The sequence below is a fragment of the Saimiri boliviensis genome, chromosome 2 (assembly GCF_048565385.1).
Source record: "Saimiri boliviensis isolate mSaiBol1 chromosome 2, mSaiBol1.pri, whole genome shotgun sequence".
Classification (NCBI taxonomy): domain Eukaryota; kingdom Metazoa; phylum Chordata; class Mammalia; order Primates; family Cebidae; genus Saimiri; species Saimiri boliviensis.
The window spans coordinates 238,879,316-238,896,874 of NC_133450.1; the positions used below are offsets into that span (position 1 = coordinate 238,879,316).

The 17,559-nt window shown below is 51.6% G+C and overlaps 2 protein-coding genes across 14 annotated transcripts in view; one reads left to right on the forward strand and one right to left on the reverse strand.

Annotated features, from left to right (window-relative positions):
• CDC14B (cell division cycle 14B) overlaps window positions 1-9,072 on the forward strand; it is a 130,776-nt gene extending 121,704 nt beyond the window's left edge. For 12 of the 13 annotated variants that reach the window (XR_012516702.1, XM_039475025.2, XM_039475028.2 and 9 more), the window contains one exon: window positions 1,584-5,191. Coding sequence is in view for 9 of the 13 variants with exons in the window: in XM_039475025.2 (XP_039330959.1) it covers window positions 1,584-1,620 (37 nt within the window). In the remaining 4 variants the exon portion in view is untranslated. Of the gene's footprint in view, window positions 1-1,583; window positions 5,192-8,810 lie in introns of those variants that run through there. The other variant, XM_074395590.1, reaches the window with a different exon arrangement.
• A 4,340-nt stretch (window positions 9,073-13,412) lies between these two features.
• The window catches only part of HABP4 (hyaluronan binding protein 4), a 42,320-nt gene continuing 38,173 nt past the window's right edge, over window positions 13,413-17,559 (reverse strand). The window contains exons 7-8 of the mRNA XM_039475236.2: window positions 16,523-16,708; window positions 13,413-14,795 (exon numbers count right to left, since the gene is read on the reverse strand). Coding sequence (XP_039331170.1) covers window positions 14,739-14,795; window positions 16,523-16,708 — 243 coding nt within the window. The 3' untranslated portion in view covers window positions 13,413-14,738. The remainder of the gene's footprint in view (window positions 14,796-16,522; window positions 16,709-17,559) is intronic.

Consider the following 17,559-nt stretch of genomic DNA (forward strand, 5'->3'; position numbering starts at 1 on the left):
CATTCATTTTCTAAGAAACTGTCATGTCCAAGTGACTTTAATTCTGAGTTGCGTCATTGGGAACCATCACTTTCTGCTGCAGCTGCCAACCCAAACCTAAGGTCTGGGGCTTTGGGGTGCTTTGTACCTGATTCTTCATATTGCAGGGGTCGGGGAGAGAAATGCTCAGGGTCTTTCCTTAGCCTTTTTAAAAAATATGAGACAGCATCTCCTTCTATTCCCCAAGCTGGAGTGCAGTGGTGTGATCTTGGCTCACTACAACCTCCACCTCCCAAGTTCAAGCGATTCTTCAGCCGCCTGCATACCTGGGATTGTAGGTGTGCACCACTTGACTAAAATTTTATTTATATTCTTAGTAGAGTGGGGTTTCACCTTGTTGGCCAGGCTGGTCTTGAACTCCTGACCTCAGGTGATCTGCCCACCTCAGCCCCTCAAAGTCCTGGGATTACAGGCATGATCCACCACACCTGGCCTCTTTCCTTAGTCTCTAAAATCATGAGTGTTTTCAGGAGCCCTTCAGTTGGGAGTTAGCTGCAGCTAGGGCCTCTGACTTCTTCAGTGTTCTCGTGTGGCTTTGCCCATGTCACACCTGCCACTGCCTCTTGACCCTCGGAGCCTCAGATCTCTGTGCCTGTTCCATTGCCTCTGGGCATGAATTTTTGGCTACTGCCATTATCTCCAAAAGTCCATCAGGAGAGGAGTCCCAGAAGGTTGTCTCTAAGTGGTTTTTTTTTTTTTTTTTTTTTTTTTTTAAATACTGTTTCTCTCCAGTCTTTTAAAATGTTAATGATCCTTTGAAATTCCAGATATTTTCCCACTTGCCTCACCAGCTGACCCGGATCTTTCGACTCAGTGCTCTGTTGGGATCTCTCAAAGCGAAATGATCAATTCAGACGCTCCTCCCTGAAGAGCACAGCAGCAGCAGCATCGGGAGAGGGGCCCCTCCAGATTGGAAGTGGTTTTTCTGACTCTTCTTTTGGTTTTGTTTGTTTTCTGACAGTTGCTATTGAGCTGAAAGTGTAGCATCACAAACTGGGAAAGGAGAGGAGAGAGGCAGGGTGAGAACTGTGGAGTGCGGAGGCAGGTCACCCGGGGGCTGCCTCCCGTGCCCGGCGGAGCTGGAAACTGCTTAGGTGCCAGAGCTTTTTCTGTGACCAAATTCTGGCTTTTGAAATAACCCAGTAACAGCTGTCTGTGTTTTCCTTCTTCCCGCTCCTCCCGCAGCCTGGTTCCTCAGAGGGAAGGAAGGAGGAGTGCTTTGCAGCACGTGCCCCTGGCGGCATCATGGTACTTTCCTGGCTCTGCTGCCTCTGCCCGTCCGTCTTTTATTGTTTTTATTTATTTATTAAAATTTCTATTTTTTGCAGAACTGAACCTTTCCTGCTCTCCCTTTCTCCCGTGTGTCTTTTCTTTGTGGTTGATAGTGTGTTGTCTTCTCCAGAGCATTTGTCGTTAGAAACTTACAGCAGGCGCATACTTTTTAGCATGTCAGTATTTTTATTATGTTACCCTCCTTGTCTTTGAAAACTGCCTGTGAACGCTGTGTAAACTTTATGGTAAAAATCCTTTTTTTCCCCCTGTAGTCTCTCCATTTCAAGGACTAAAACAGTCTTGCGTTAAGTGAAAACCTGTGACCAGAGGTGAAGGAAGACTGTAGGAACTGAAAACTGCGACAGAAATTAGCACAATTTGAAAACAAAACAAAATTGCAAAAGCCTTAGTTGCTTTCCACCTAAGAAGTTGGTTCAATGGAGAAAAATGTCCACTGGAGTTTCAATAATGAATTTGGAGTTTGGGTGCAAGCCAGTGACTCAAAGAAGGGCCCAGCTCTCAAGCTTAACGACAAAAATGCTGTTGTAAATTTAGTCTCAGGTGTAAATACCCAAGCCCTCTGGTACCCAGAGAGCTGGCCGGTCTGTGGTGCATGTGTGTCCCTGTGATGGCAATCATTGTAGTCGCTGGCCTTCAGAAGAACTGAGGATCTGATGGAGGTTTTTTTATGTATTTATTTTCTGTTCCCCTTGTGACCCTGTGTCAAAATTTATAAAGTACAAAAGGCATTACTGAAATGGTACTTTCTGTAATTTGATACTATCTGGCTTAATCGTCTTCACTTGACTCTTTGTAATACTGTTGTAATGTTAACTCTGTTAAGTACCCAAGCTGCTTGTCTTCCACCAAAGAGTGCTTTATTAACGAGAATCTGTGAAAACTACATTTAAACGCTGTTGAGTGTTGTAATACCAGGTAGTACCTTGGTAACTTAAAACTTGCAAGAGAATATTAATGGTCAAAGAAGACTCAGGAGGAGAAGCTGACTTCAGAGTTGGAAGATGTTCCAGCCATTCCTTTCTCTGTCAAGGGACTGAAGAACTGCAACGCTGCCCATTGTTTGGTTGCCAGTCATACAAATTAAAATCGTATTTCCTTCCATGCCTGGAAAAAACACACTGTTGGTTTTTCCCCTTGGAAACCGCAATTCCAAATAATGTTGGCTTTAAAGAAAAAAAGTTAACTGCTTTCTTAGAGTCCTTCTCTGTAACATTGGAATTTTTTTCCTCCTGAGATCAGCCGAAGGCCATTGACGTGGCCTGCGATCTCAGTGACAGCGATCTGCTTCTGGACCTCACCGTTGCCTTTGGTTAGGGAACACAGCTAACTCTGCAAGTGCCTTCTCCCGCAGCCGTGCTGGGACGCAGCAGAGTCTGTGCCGTGGAGCAGTTACAGACACAGAATTGATTTGCTGCTTAAAAAAAAAAAAAATGGGGCCCCAAATAAAAGAATATTTAGTACTCACCTCAGTTCCTTCCATAAGAAGTGGGTGGTTTAATGATTGTTAACCCATTTTTGCCTGTGCTGGGAGCGTGGAGGGCCAAGAGGTGGACAGGCAGTGGGAGCCAAATGCCCTCCTAAGCCGCAGGGCGTGCGCCAGATCAGTAGGCAATTCCGTTTTAAGAAGCTGCCCTCTTCTCAAAACTGCTAGGAATAAAAGCAGTTGGAATAAATAGGTTAAAGTCTTTAATGCAAAAAGTAATTGAAAGGCAGTGCCTCCATTTTGGTGAACGTTATAAGGAAGAAAGTATAAAACTGACCGGCATCGGGGGAGACGGAAGACGCCGTTGTCTCAGCCAAACAGACGACTCTTTCCCCACCAGGCACTACGGGGTTGGGTCAGGCCAGCCTTTAAACACCGGGGGCTGGATCACAGAAAAACAGTGGTGTTCTGTCCCTGGAAATGAATGGGCACAAAGACTCACTTGCCTGTGGGAAGACCACTCTTCAATAAGATTTGGGTGGCAGAAGGATCATTCCTTTTGCTGAGACAATATAAATATTCAAACCGTGCCATGCACAAAGCATTGAATTCTCAGGGCACCTCTAATTCCCCTTACCCTTTTTAAGGCCATCCCCTCCATAAATAATCATCCAGGTAGTTGTGAAAATTGCGCTTCCTTCTGACCCCTTCTTAGTTTGGCTTTTCGTCCCATCAGAACGAGTAAACATGCAGCCGCCATGGCTCTTGTGAGTTCTCTCCTCCCGGTGAACAAGCCGCCTGGTGTTTCGTCCAAGAAAAGGAAGGGCGTCAGCGGAACCACAGTCCTTTTTCATTTTATAAACTGCCTCTTCATGTCGCCTGCTCAAGTTTCCAGCTACAATTGCTATCACTGTGGCGCTTTGTAAAAATCCTTCTATTTAACTGGCTCACTGAAATTAGTCATAGGAAGCTTGTGATTTGGTGAGGAAGCATTCCTTATAATAACCAAATGACTTGGGATGGTTTGCATAGCAACAGTGTTATACTTACGGGGACCACATCTCTGGAATCCAGGAAGTCTCTGGGTTTGAGGGATGGAAAGTTCTTCCTGCTATGAATGAGAATGGACTCTTACCCTCAACTGAAACCACAAACACCCAGAATCTTCTGGCATTCTGACGTAGAGTCCTCGTTACAGAAGACGTTGCTGTGGAATTTGAAACTGTGTGTGTCAGATGGAGAGATTGCCTTAAGAGCCTTAAATAGCCCTGAAAGTACACCAGGACAGTTTGCAAATGGAATTATAATTAGAAGTGAATATTTTTAAGTGCCCTTGAAGCTTTCTGGGGACTCAAAATTATCAAGAGTCGGGCACAGTCCGGACGAAGACCATCTGCAAAACTGGGTTCCTAGAAGTACGAATGGATGTCGCTTTTTGTAGAACTTCGCAGGGAGCAGCACCTTGTGAGAGCAGGTGGCCTGACGTGGCCAATGCTTCCTGGCAGCACAAGGCTCTGCCAGCCTCCAGAATTCCCCCGTTCTGAGCTTGATGCCCTTGGCCTGTCCTTCACCCACTCCCCGCCTCCCCCTAGCCCTCTCCCAAGGGTGATTGCTACCTCTCTCTCTTCATGGGCCGAGCAAATTTTAGAGGAGTTCCCAAGCTTTGTCACGAGGCCAGTGTGCGGATGGCCTGGGCTTGTGTGTGGCCCGAGGGCTCTCCTGGGGACTTCCCTCTTCCCAGTCACCTTCGGAGCTACAGGAGCAGTGCACTCATTGGATGTCTGTTCTTAACAGAACTGCTTCTCTTTCTACATTTTAAGAAAAATCATTGTGTTTTAGAAAGCAGTGCTCATCAAAAGCAACTTTTAAAACCTATTTTATCATTCCTTTAATGGTTATCTCCCGCTGAAACTGCCCTGGGGAGGCTAGCTGCTGCTCTTCCGTTCTCCACATCACTGAGTGGAGATGACTCCAGATGTGTTGAAAGACTGGACAATTCACCTATACTGTGTAGGAAATTACCTCCTTAATTACCTGGTAGAATTGTTAGCAGACATGTTCAGCCAATGATAGTATTGCAGTTTTCTATTAATAATTTGCAGACTTTTATCTAACCTGCACTCATGTACAGATTATTAAAAGTTTTAAAATGTAACTGATCAGTATTAATCATTGTCTTGATTTTTTTTTTTTTACAGTGTATATTTCTAATCATATTTTTTAAAGCCAAGAGAACTGGTTGAATGAATGTTTATTTTCCTGAAGGTATTTTTAAGATAAAGCTTCCTAATGGCCTGTAAACTTTGCATATATATGTAGTTTGATACATATTGTCACATTTGAAAATCTTGTGAGTTGTAACTGGTTTTATACAAAATATCAAACAATGGAAATTGTATAATTATAATCATGTAATTAAAAGTGTTAACCAAACAGTCTTTTAGTTTATTGTGTTCCTTACCAAGCATTTTGAATTCTGCTAGGCAGTGAGTAAAGCAGAGCACCCTGGAATCTGTACTGGTCTGCTAGGATGGCCATAACGCAACACCCCAGACTGGGTGGCTGACGCGGAAGTTCATTTCCTCACCGTTCTGGAGGCTGGAAGTCCACGACTGAGGTGTGGGTGGGCTTGGTTTCTCCCAAGGCCTCTCTCCTGGGCTGCAGGCTCTGCCTGTCCTCGGGGCCTGCGTGGTCCTGGTGCCTCTTCCCATCTACTCCCCTCTTGTGAGGACACCGGTCAGATTGGATGGGGATCCACCCCATGGCCCTCATTTTACCTCGTTAAAGGCCTCGGGTCCACGTAGAGCCACATTTCAAGGGGCTGGGGTGAGGGCTTGAATGTTTGAATCTGGAAGTCAGTCCAGCCCTCTTCTGTGGGTTAAGGTGGTGAGCATTCCTCACACCCCGGCACCAGCTCACAGGACGCAAAGGTCTGATTTTCTGGAGACTTCTAAGGAGAACTCTCAGGCCCTTGGGGTCCCACAGGGCATTTTGCCCGCCAGGGTGTGGCAGCACTGGCCATGGCGACCTCCGCAGCTTGTGGTCCAACCCCGGACACGGGCCTTGTGCTCTCTACCTGCCCTGCCTCTGATGGCCTCTAGTTTTGGGCAGGAGTCCAGGGTTTCAGTGTCCACACCCCACACACAGCTTGCTGCCCAGACTCACCCTGTGTTCTGTTGAGTTCTATCCGGTTCCCCCAAGGAGCCGTGCTTGGATTCACACTGGGATACAGCTGTCCAAAGTAAAAACCAGAGACCTGCCTTCTCACCCTTCTCCTGACTCCCACCACATGTGACCCCCAGAGTGTGTATGTGTAGACCCTGGCTTTGTGGAAACTGGCCTTTCCCTGCCCCTCCATGGCTTCTGAGGCCAGTGCCTGGTAAGGTGCTCCCCTGACGCACGAGCGCTCAGGCAGCTGGCCCCGCCACGCAGCTCTGTGAAGTCCCTGAGTGCTGTGAGGGGGCTGGCCGGCTTGGAGGCAGTGCTTCAGATGAAACCATGCAGCATGTCTGTTCCACCTGGAGGGCCATCTCTTCCAAGCCTGTGTGGGGGAGGCAGCAGGCTATGGATACCCCAGGCCCGTAGAGACTTGTTACCTTCCCTGTCATCTGGAGCCACCCTGCCCAGGGCCTGACTACCGTGTGCAGGATTTGCTGATCCCCTGTGCTCCCATTAAGTGAAATGGAGAAGAATTCCTACCTTAGCAATTAGTATGAGAGTTAAAATAACACATTAAAACAGTATCAGGGGTCTATCTTTGAGCTCACTATTTTGTCATATTTTAGGTCATTTTCTCTAGATAATTAGGGAACGGATAGATTAGGGACTAATAGCAGATTATGATCCCTCAGGATCTGAAATTTTGGGGAACTGCAGCATAATTTTATGGACGGGAAATGGTGTAAACATTTAAAAAGAGGTCACGTAAACTATTTTGCTTTGAAGTGGGGACCCACATGCTGAAGTTAAGTCTCAAGAGGTTGTTCAGAGGCAAGGCTGCGCCGTGGGAGAGGAGTTACAAGGGCCCCTTCCCGTGGCCCTCAGTGGACTGAGACACGAGTTGCCGTGAGAGCAAGTCCCAGTGGGTGCACCCTGCCGCAGCTCCGCCACTTCTGTGGCATCGGTGACCCTTCATCTGCCAGCCGAGCCTCACTTTGTTCAGTGGTAAAATTGGACTAGCTGTTTGGATTACAATTAACATTGTACTTCTGTTTAGATTAACAGAAGCACATGGCTGAGTCTTAGCTGAGGGAGTGTGACATCCGCTCTGCTGTCTTTCCCTCCGTGTGTCTAAGTGCAGCTGTGGGTGCGCTGGAAAGGAGGATCCTGGGGGGAATTCTCCAAGAACACGACCTTTAGCTCCTCTGTATTGCCCTAACTGGAGGTCACACTCTCCCTATCGTTGGCCACGGAGGTGGCTTCTGAGGTCTTACTGTCACAGCATCACATCAGTGTTCTGCAGAAATTCGTCCTGGGCGGTGCTGGCTATTTCCTTAGAATAAATTCCTACAAAATGGATTTCTGGGTCAAAAATGTGAAAGATGTTGAAGCTTTTGCTGCAGGAAAAAGCCGCTTGGTAGAATTGTTGAGAGCATGCGTTGTGGGCCCAGGCTGTTTGAATGCAAACCTAAGAGCTGCCGTAGCTTAGATTTGCGCTGAGTGACTTTGGCTCCCTAAACCCGTCCCTTCTCTGAAATGGGGATGGTAGTATGCATCTTACAGGGTGGTGTGAGGGTGAAATGAGTTAATATTTGTTCATCGCTGAGAACAAGTGTCTGGCACATGCTAAGAGCCGAGTGTATTGTGCCTAACAAAAAAACTCGCTGTCCAGGAGGGCTGTCGCCACGCGCAATCGCCGCTGCCCGCCCCTCCCCCGTTAGCAGCTGTTGAGACGCTGGTGAGCCGCTCAGTGAATAGAGGACAGTGGCCCCAGCGCCGCGGGTCGTGGGTCACGCTCACTGCCCTGCCGTTTGTCGTCCTAGCCTTAGCTTTTCCGCATTGATTTTGGGCATTTTGTCTTCCAAGCGGTTGGCCCGGCCTGCCCTTAAGTCCTAGCCTCACCGCGTCTATCCGTTTATTGCGGGAGAAATGGACCCCGCTGAGCAAAGCCTTCGAGGTTCCTACCCAGCGCCTGGGCGGGGGGCGCCCCGGCCCCTGTGGGAGGGGGGGCCCTCCCGCCTCTAACCCAGCCTGTCTCTTTGGCAGCAAGTCCGCATAGCTTTGAAGCGCTTCTGGACGACGCGTACTCTGTCCACACCGAAATCCCCAGGTAAGGAGGCCCCGGCTCGGCCGCGGAGGCTCCGCGGGGCCAAGTCTGTTTCTAAAGCGGGAAGGGACTCCGCGTGGGAGGGCGGCCGTGTCCTTTGTGCGTTGTGGGACTCGGGGAGGACAATGGTTTCTCCTGGCCCTGGGCGTGTTTCTGTGTTAAACAAGACGCCTTTTCAGGCGGGGCCGTTCTCCCTGGCGTGGGACCCCGGGAATGCGGCGCCTCTGGCGTCCCGCACCCGCCTACTCGGTGCCAGCGGACAGCCCAGGCCCCCATGCGCTTGCCCGCCTCGGGCTGGTGCTGCCCCCAGCTGGGAACGGCCACCCGCTTCGTCTCGGGCCGGGCACGGGACAGAGAAGCCGCTTAGTCTCGGGCCGGGCAGAGGAAGGCGCTTCCCGGAGGGACGGCGCAGGACGGGCTCCTGGAAGCTGGTCCGCTGCGCCTCCTCCTGCGGGGACTTCAGGGTGGCCTGGGCGGTGGAGCCTGCGGCGTCCCGTCTGCCTGCGCCTCGAGTGCAGGTTCAGCCGGGACCCAGCCGGAGGCAGGCACACGGAGCGCCCTGGCAGGCCCGCGGTTGGCCTGTCCTCAGATAGTGGTGGAGCGTCCACTCAGCACTCACTGGCCAGGCTGGAGGGTGACAGCTGATGGCCCTTCTGGTCCCCGACCTAAGTTTGCCTGCGCTTGAGAGCTGGGCCCAGGAAACTAGTCCTTGCCGTCCACACAAAGTCACACCCGAGACAGGCCCGTGGGGTGGTAAGTGCAGCCCTGCCCATCTCCTCCCTTTTCCAGCGATGGTTGGCTGTCCCGGGTTGTCACCTTCCTAGACCGGCTTCTGCTCTGGCTCGGGATCCACAGGGACTGGGCCTGCGGGGAAGGTCTCTCCTGGACACCCCTGCTGCCCGCCGCAAGTTCTCTCCAGGTGCAATGGAAGCCTCTCAGCAGGTGTTTCTGCCTCGTTCTTCTGCTGGGTGCTAAGGCATCAGCCCAGGGCCTTCCCTGGTGCCCCGGGGTGACTGGGTTGGAAGGGCCGGGCTGACACCCGCGGTGGTAGCAGGCCCATGCCCGCGCAGGAGGGCAGTGCCGCCTGCACATTCTTAGGCCAGGAGCCCCTTCAAAAGTTCACGTGGAATTTTTGAAGGCTGCGCCGACAGGTTCACTTACAGGCTTGCTGGCTGCCACCGCACACCCCAGGGGTGCTGTTCCACAGATGCCGTGAGGGCGCCCCGGAGGTGTGCAGTCAACGCAGGGCCTATTCACCAGTCACCCTGCCTGGGCCTGCCGGGAGCCTCAGGAAAAATTCCCAGGCAGTGTCTTTCTGCCTTGGTCACAACCGCCTGCCTCCCCAAGCCCGTCCCTCACAGGCCACCTGGCGTTCCCATCGCTCCTGCTTCTTTTCTATCCACCTTCCCTCTTCCTGAAAATGTCCCCAGCATCACCGATGACTCCACCTCCATCCCCTCACCAGCTAAACACGCGAGTTGGGGTCAGTTCGCTTACAACTTGCCTCGGATACTTGAAATGCTTTTCTCACTGTTGTTCTGATGCAAGACCAGTGGCCAGTATCCTTGTGGGCCGCCGGGACAGTTGTGTGAGCTGTCCATCGCACAACCCCGGGGAGCGCCAGGCACACTGAGGTCGATGTGAGTCAAGTCCCGGGAGGTGGGCAGCACACAACATGGGTGCCCAGATAGAGCAGCCCTCCTGGAGGCGCCTGCAGTGCCTTTGCAGGGTGGTGGTTCTTGAGGAGAAATGTCTTACCCCACCTCAGTGTCTGAGAACATTTGAGACTCTCAGAAGTCCCCTGTGGGGTTTACATACAAGCTGATGCCACATGACAGGCACTCCCTAAGTGATAGAATTAATCCAGCCTTCTGAGAGTAGGCAGTTTTGAAAAGAAACAGAGCTCAGAGATGGCGTTTGTGGGTTCTCTGCTTCTTCCCACAGAGGACTGATTGGCCCAAGGCAGAGCTATAAGGGGTGTGAAAACCTTTGCTATCGGGTTGGGAAAATTCCTGTCATCTGGAGTCCGAGGAAACTTTGTGGCTCAGGCAGAGGCTTTCCGGGAGCAACAGGAGATGTGCAGAAAGGCGTAGTCCCATCCTGATTGCATGAAGACCTGAGGGTGTGCAGTACCCTGCTAGGCGCCATGGCCATCTCCACGTGGCTCGGAGTGGCTGAGCACGGGACACACTTCGTGGCTCATCACCTGCTGAGGGACAGGCGTCCCGTTTCCTGTCCCGTCTCCCAACAGCTTTGCCCAAGGGACTAATCCTTTCACTGGAAATTTCAGGAGTGTGTAGATGGAACATGGGGCTCAGGGACTGAATCTGGTTTCAGCTTCTACCCGCCCTAATAGTAGCCAGGGAGCAGGGAAAACGGCATCCTTGTCTGACTGTAAAATGACGAGGCATGACAAAGCAGGACTCCCAGGACCTCAAGCAAACGCGCTGCTCCTTCAGTAACCAAGATCTGCCACAGGCGCAGAGGCAAAGCAGGTGGGTGGAGGGGCATCCTGCAGACTTAAAAGATGTCCAAAGAGCCGGGCGCAGTGGCTCAAGCCTGTAATCCCAGCACTTTGGGAGGCCAAGGCAGGTGTATCACGAGGTCAAGAGATCGAGACCATCCTGGTCAACATGGTGAAACCCCGACTCTATTAAAAATACAAAAATTAGCTGGGCATGGTGGCGCGTGCCTGTAATCCCAGCTACTCAGGAGGCTGAGGCAGGAGAATTGCCTGAACCCAGGAGGCGGAGGTTGCGGTGAGCCGAGATCACGCCATTGCACTCCAGCCTGGGTAACAAGAGCGAAACTCCGTCTCAAAAAAAAAAAAAAAAAAAAAAAAAAGATGTCCAAAGAAAAGGCAGCACGGGTGTGAGGGGAGCACCTGTGGGCAGCGAGTCCTGTGAGCAGGGATGAGGTGGCGATCAGCACAGCCCTCATGGCCAGGCTTTGGAGGAAAACTTGGTTACAGGGGAATTCTGCACTTTTTATTAAGAGATGAGGTTTTGCTCCGTCACCCAGGCTGGAGTGCAGTGGCGTGATCACAGCTCACTGTAACCTCGAACTCTTGGGCTTAAGCCATCTTCCTGCCGTGGCTTCCCGAGTAGCGGTGACTACAGGAGTGTGCCACCCACCTAATTTTAAATTTTTTTGTAGAGACACATTCTTACTGTATTGCCCAGGCTGGTCTTGAACTCCTGGCCTCAAGCAGTCCTCATACCTCAGCCTCCCAACGTATTACAGGTGTGAGCCACCATGCCCAGTCTAGTTTTGCACTTTTATCTGTATCCTATTCGATAATAAAAAGGTTTTAAAATATTCCTGCATGTTTCCTTCCTCATTCCCTTTCCACACCTCCTGTCCTCCACAACACAGGCCCCTATGGGGCAGAACAGCCCGCGGTCTCGCATGCTCACAGCCCACCCCAGGTTGTCTGAAGTAGGAGGGTTCAGGGAAGCTGCTTACGTGGGCCAGGATCCTTGCAGAAGGCTCAAGGAGACAGCAGCAGCCAAAGAAAATGGGCACATCTTTTTTCTGTCTACAGCAGAGGCCGTGTGCGTGGAGAGGGCGGGCGGGCCCACTGCTGCTGAGAACAGGGCAGGTGCCAGCCGTGCGGTTCTGCCTTTCCTAGCTCCGGAGACCCAGGCCCAGCTGCTCCGGAGCACCCGCCAGCACCGCACGGTACAGTTTCAGAGGACAGTGACGTCCTTCCAGTGAAGCTCCATGCACTGGAATGGCAAGGACTTGCTGATCAACAGGAGGAAATGGTCTGAAGTCTGACCAGCGCAGGGAAGGAGAGCAGCTGGCTCGGAGGGGCCCGCCTTGTGTAGAATGAAAACACCAAAGGCTCCTGAGCAACAGTCGGTTAGAGGGGTCATGTTCAAAGCATTTGACTCAGACCTCGGAGGCATTCCCAGCAAACACTAGTGTGTCCTGGCTGCCTCTTCCCAGACTTGTCTGACAGGCAACTTAGGTATTCATCCCAAGTGAGGTACCAACCCCCTCCCTCTTGGGCAGCACCTCCCTTTTTAAATTCTGAGACAGAGTCTCGCTCTGTGGCCCAGGCTGGAGTGCAGTGGCCTAATCTCAGCTCACTGCAACTTCCGCCTCCCAGGTTCAGGTGATTCTCCTGCCTCAGCCTCCCAGGTAGCTGGGATTACAGGTGCCTGCCAGCATGCCCAGCTAATTTTTGTATTTTTAGTAGAGACAGGGTTTCACCATGTTGGCCAGGCTAGTCTTGAACTTCTGACCTCAGGTGATCTGTGTGCCTAGGCCTCCCAGAGTGTTGGGATTGCAGGCGTGGGCCACTGCGCCCAGGCAAACACCCCCATCTCTAGAGGATCCAGCCCCCCAGCCCGGTTACTGCAGGGTGGTTTCTCCCACCTGGTGCCAGGCTGTGTGCAACCGCCCCAGGACCTCACCCGGAGCTGGGTCTTCAGGCGCTGCCCTGGAGGCACTACTCAGACACCTGAGGCCCAGCAGTCCGGCCTGGGTGTAGCTAACCAATTCAAGCTTGCTTGACCTCCACTTTTCAGGAGCCTTGAGGACAACAGACCCTCGCGGGCGTCTTTCACGGGGTTAATCTGCTTGAGTTTAAGTCGCCAGCCAGAAACGTGGTGCCCAGGGTGCACTGCCCCAGGACTTCTCTACACCCACACCACAAGCACCACAGAGGAGTCTGGCCGGGGTCCTGTGGTCCGAACGGTCCTGCTGCCTCTACATCTAGCTGTCCCTATGGTGTGCTGGTGACGCTCCCCTGCCCTTCACTTCTGTCCTCCCTGGCTTCTCTGGGGCACTCGGGGCTACAGACACCTTGGCACAATCAAAGCCCCTATATCCAGGCGCATGACCAAGTCAGTGAGAGCAAATACGGCCCATTCCAGATTCAGAACGTGCACCGGGTCCCCCCAAACCGTGTTCAATCACAGGACTCCACAGCTCTATGGGATAGGAACTGTCAACTGTTTTGCAACTGTAACATTAAACCTAGTGCTATGGGCTTTTCGAGTATTGTTCACGACAGGACAGGAAGGTTCCTTAAAAGGAATCTCTGGCTTCTCTTCAAAGCCGCGGTTGGGCAAAATGACAGTAGGACAGCTTCAAACCCACTGAGTCATGACACAGCCCTTATGTTGCAGCAGCTAGGTGAAGATTTCTGGAATCAGGCCACTTGCATCCACTGCCTTTTCCAGGAAAGGGAATAAAATGCTCAGTTGATAAACCTTAGTACTCAGGTAGTAATTTAATAAGAGACCAAAAACGGCCTGTCACCCAAAGCAAACACCTTTAACGGACCCTAACCTGTACGGATTCAGCTGTGATTATTCAACAAAATCATGACCGACTGCTATGGCCTGGGAGTGCCGGAAGGACTGTTTTCTCTACACCAAGTCAGGAGCGAATACCAACCTTTATTTGCACTTGGGTTCCAGTTCAAAGCCACCTTAGACGGTGTGGCAAAGTGAAAAAAAGCACAGATCCTGGGGCCGACGTTCAGATTCCATCACAGGCGAGCATATGAACTGGGTGACAACAGGCAGACAGGACCTGAGGTATCTACGGGAAAGCAGGGAGAGCATCGCCCCAGCTTCCAGCAGCTCTACAGCTACCTGGACTGCAGGCCCTCCCGGGCCGCTTCCTCTGCAGCACGCGATGTGCTCTGTGCGTGCGCCTGAGTGGCTCTGGGTCCAGCTGTGTTCAAGGCGGGACTCCAGGTGAGTTACTGAACCTCTGAGGTATACCCCGATCCCCAAACTTTCACCAACAGCAATAGAGAGGAACTCTAGAACTGGGGCCAGGAATAAGTGAGAAAAACTGCTTCTAAGTGCTTAATAAATACTTGTTATTTACAACTCTTGCCCAGGCCGAGGGCAGAGGCCTTTGTCCACAGCTGCCGAACGCTGACACTGCCTGCGGAAGAAAGGGTGCGGTATTCGCTTTTGCCATGACCCCTGTCCGTTTGCTTGGCAGGTTAAAGACCATGGTTTTTAAAGTCATATACTTAATATTCTTCCTAAAAACCACCCATACACTCGATACGTGTGTGTGCACACAGAAACCACGAGGTAGTTTAAATCACCATTAAATATCAATACTTTCTCTGATTCTGTGTCACACAGCGTGACCAGTGGCTACACAATAGCGATTTAAAATGATTGGTTAAGTGAAAACCAGAACTCAAAATATTCCAGGAGAGTAGATAACATTTACAAGTAAACAGTAAGTACAACTCTATTTTAATCTCTTGGTCTCTGAAAACTAAGCTGTAACTGCTTTACATGAACAGTTCCAGGTCTATGCACCTCTAATGCTAAAGGCACAGCCTCCGGAAATGGACAGCTTCCTGCGAGCCTCAGCGGAGTCTATTTCACCCCCCTTTCCCTCCAAGCTTCTGTGGAGGAGAGTCCACACAATCTCTCTGTACACATTTTAAACATTATTCCTGAACGTCATTTCAAATTCCTTCGATAGAAACACAATCGCCATTCTTGGCCTCCTTGGGAAAGGGCCAGGCTCACCCTAACAGAAAGGGCCTGCTCTCGAGCCTCTGAAGAAGCCCCTCTGTCTAACAGCGCAGCCTGAAAAAGTGCAATGAATTCATACGATATGGGAAAAGCAACATCTATTGTTCCTAGAGTCTGAGTGTCTTCCCGCAGCAGCAAGAGTCTCTCCATGGGTGTGTGGTGCAGCTCCCTGGTGCCGGGAAGTAGCGCTCTTTCAAGACAGTGCAGGGAAGTCTTCAGGGTCATCTGGGTTGGGGGCAACATCTTTCATCTAAAGAAGAAAAGAAATACTTTGAAATCCACTGCCCCTTCACCCATTCCTAGTATCTCAATGGGATAACGGGGGCCTGGCACCAACACCGAGGGCCCTGCGTTAGAGGCAGGGTCCATAGTGGGAAGGGGAGAATCACAGGCCACTGCAAACCCAGCAAAGTACAGCTCCCCTCCCACACAGGCCTCGGCCCCTCACAAAACGGGCTGCCCCCCTTCCCATGTCCTGCAAACTCTTACTGGGGGGCTCTGCATGGGGCACATCCTTCGTCAAGTAAACAGAATGGTTAATGCATGTTGGGCACTGGAGGGAGGAGGAGATGCACAGACAGTGCCTATCCCCGGGAGCTCATGGTGCCAGAGAAACTGACCGTCGACTCAGGAGCTTCACTAACAAGTCCTGGGAAGGAGGGGACACAGGAGGGCGGTCCAGTGTTATTTGGTGGCAAAGTAGACATCAGGGTCAGGCAAGCTTTTGTGGGAAGAGAAAGTTCTCCCTGGGATGAACCTCAACAGAGGAGGATAAGCGAAGGGCACACGGACCTGGTTTGGGAAACACGGTGATCTGCCGGGGGCAGGCGCAGGCCCCAGGCGGTTGTGGGGTGGGGAAGGCGGGGAGGTGGGCGGTGCTGGATTCCCAGAGCGGTTTCCCAACACGCCCTCCCGGAGTGCTGCAGGGGCCAGAGCTCCACGGCAGGGAAGGAGTCGGGGGGTGTTTCCTATTCTCAGAATAGACCCTATTTCCAACCCGGCCCCAAATATACCCCCTGCCCCCAAAATTGTGGTTTTGTTCTTGCTTAAGCAAAAACAAACCAGATACTGCTTCCAGGGGCTGCTCCCCGGAGCGAAGGAGGCAGGCAGCAAGCGAAGCAATGCCCCGACCAGCCAAAGAGACGGCGGCATCTGTGTCTGCTCCATCATCACGAGGACCGCACGGTAGCCCACGCTGGCCACAGGGCCTCAGGGCTGACTTCCAATGAACCGGTGTCCATGCCACATTAGAAAGCACCCACTACATGCTAGGCACGGCGTGGCACTGCGTAAACCGACTGTGAGCAAAAGCAGCCTGACTGAGAACCACGCCAGTGGGACTCCAGTGGCACGCAGAGATCAGGCTTCAATGAAAAGAAACTCCTCCGCTCAGAGGCCTTGGCCGGTCTAGGAGATGTGATCAAAGAAACCTGTGAGGAAGTGAGGCTGGAAGGAGGAACTCAGGCCAGCAGGCAGGGGCCAGGGCTAAGGCGCGTGCTGTGCTGACAGCTAGCAGCGGGCAGCCGTGGCTGGGGACAGCGTGAGGCAGGTCAGCCGGGTGAGGGAGGTCCCCTCACAAAGGGTCTGAGGTCTTAGTGAGGACTTTGTCCACTCTGCCAGCATTACCTGGGCCCAGGACGTACAATCAGGCCACAGGAAGCTGAACGTCAGGTGCTGCAGTTCAATCCCGAGCTGGGGAGCTCGTCTAATGCAGGTGAGAGTGAGTTTTTTCCGATCCTGAGACTGCCTTCAGGGCAGACCAGGGAAGCCAGGGCTACAGAATGGTCTTGCTCCGACGGATGTCCATGATGCTACGACACCGTCCAAATGCCCCAACATCAGTCCCACCCTGGCTACAAGCAGCAGCAACTGCAGAAACCGATGACCCTCTGAAATCAGACCATCCTGGGCCCGGGGCACCGCCCTTATTTACTTCCTTCAGCAAACCACCTGAGGACTTACAACACAGACACCTACCGCCACTTCTGCTTTGGGCCTATAGTTCTCTGCTCTCCGGATCCTTCCCCGGCCTCCCCGGCTGCCTCCTCTGGCTCCACGCCCAGGACGAGGGAGGTTACCGAAATTAATCTCCAGCTGGGATGTGATGTCGTTGGCAGCTTTCCGGCACACATGGGAATCATCCTCACAGCCATCTTTCACCATCTGAAACACAGTCACAGCCTCAAACGCAAGTCCACAGCCATCCCCACACTCAGCTGCCTTACTGGCTGCGATGTGCTGCCCAGGAGCTAAAACACCAGCAGGGGCTAGACAGAGCCCTAGGCTGCAGGGCTGGACAAAGGAGACAGCACAGCTGCTTCTGCACGCGCTGCAGCCCCCCATTCTCGCAGTTCCAAACATCTGTGAACTCACTATGATTCAAAGGTGGGTGGGACCCAACTTCTATCAGCTGAGCAGGTTAAGATGTAAGATCTGGCATGAGTAATCACAGCCAACGATGTATATGTTTTATATCGAAGTGTATTTTGCTGAGATAAAGCTTTCATTTCTGCTTATTTTCTGTCTTATCTGCTCGCAAATGCTTTGATAAATAAGGAAATGTCCCCTTTCCAGAATAGAACAGAGAAATTCCTTTCCGTATGGGTGCTGACTATAAATACCATGTGCTAAAAATCACGTGACTTATAATAAACAATTCTGACTCAAAATATAGAGAAATTTGATAAAACAACAGAGTACGGTTACCTGAGTGCTCTACCGACGCTGCACAAAGAAGTGATGTTGCTTTTTTTTTTTACTTAAAACTCTATGTCTTGTTACGACTATATTACATAAATTAATTAAATCGGATCCAAATTTGATTTGGCTTCAACTCATAATAATGGATAAAACAAAACAAAACAAGTAAACTAAAATCCCACAGAAAGGAAACCTGTCAATGACCTTGGGTGAGAATCTCCAAAATGCTGGAACAGTAAACATTCCCACAACCAGGAAACGGGACAAAATTGCCATGAGCACATCGATGCCTTTAGGCCATAGGCTCATGAGGC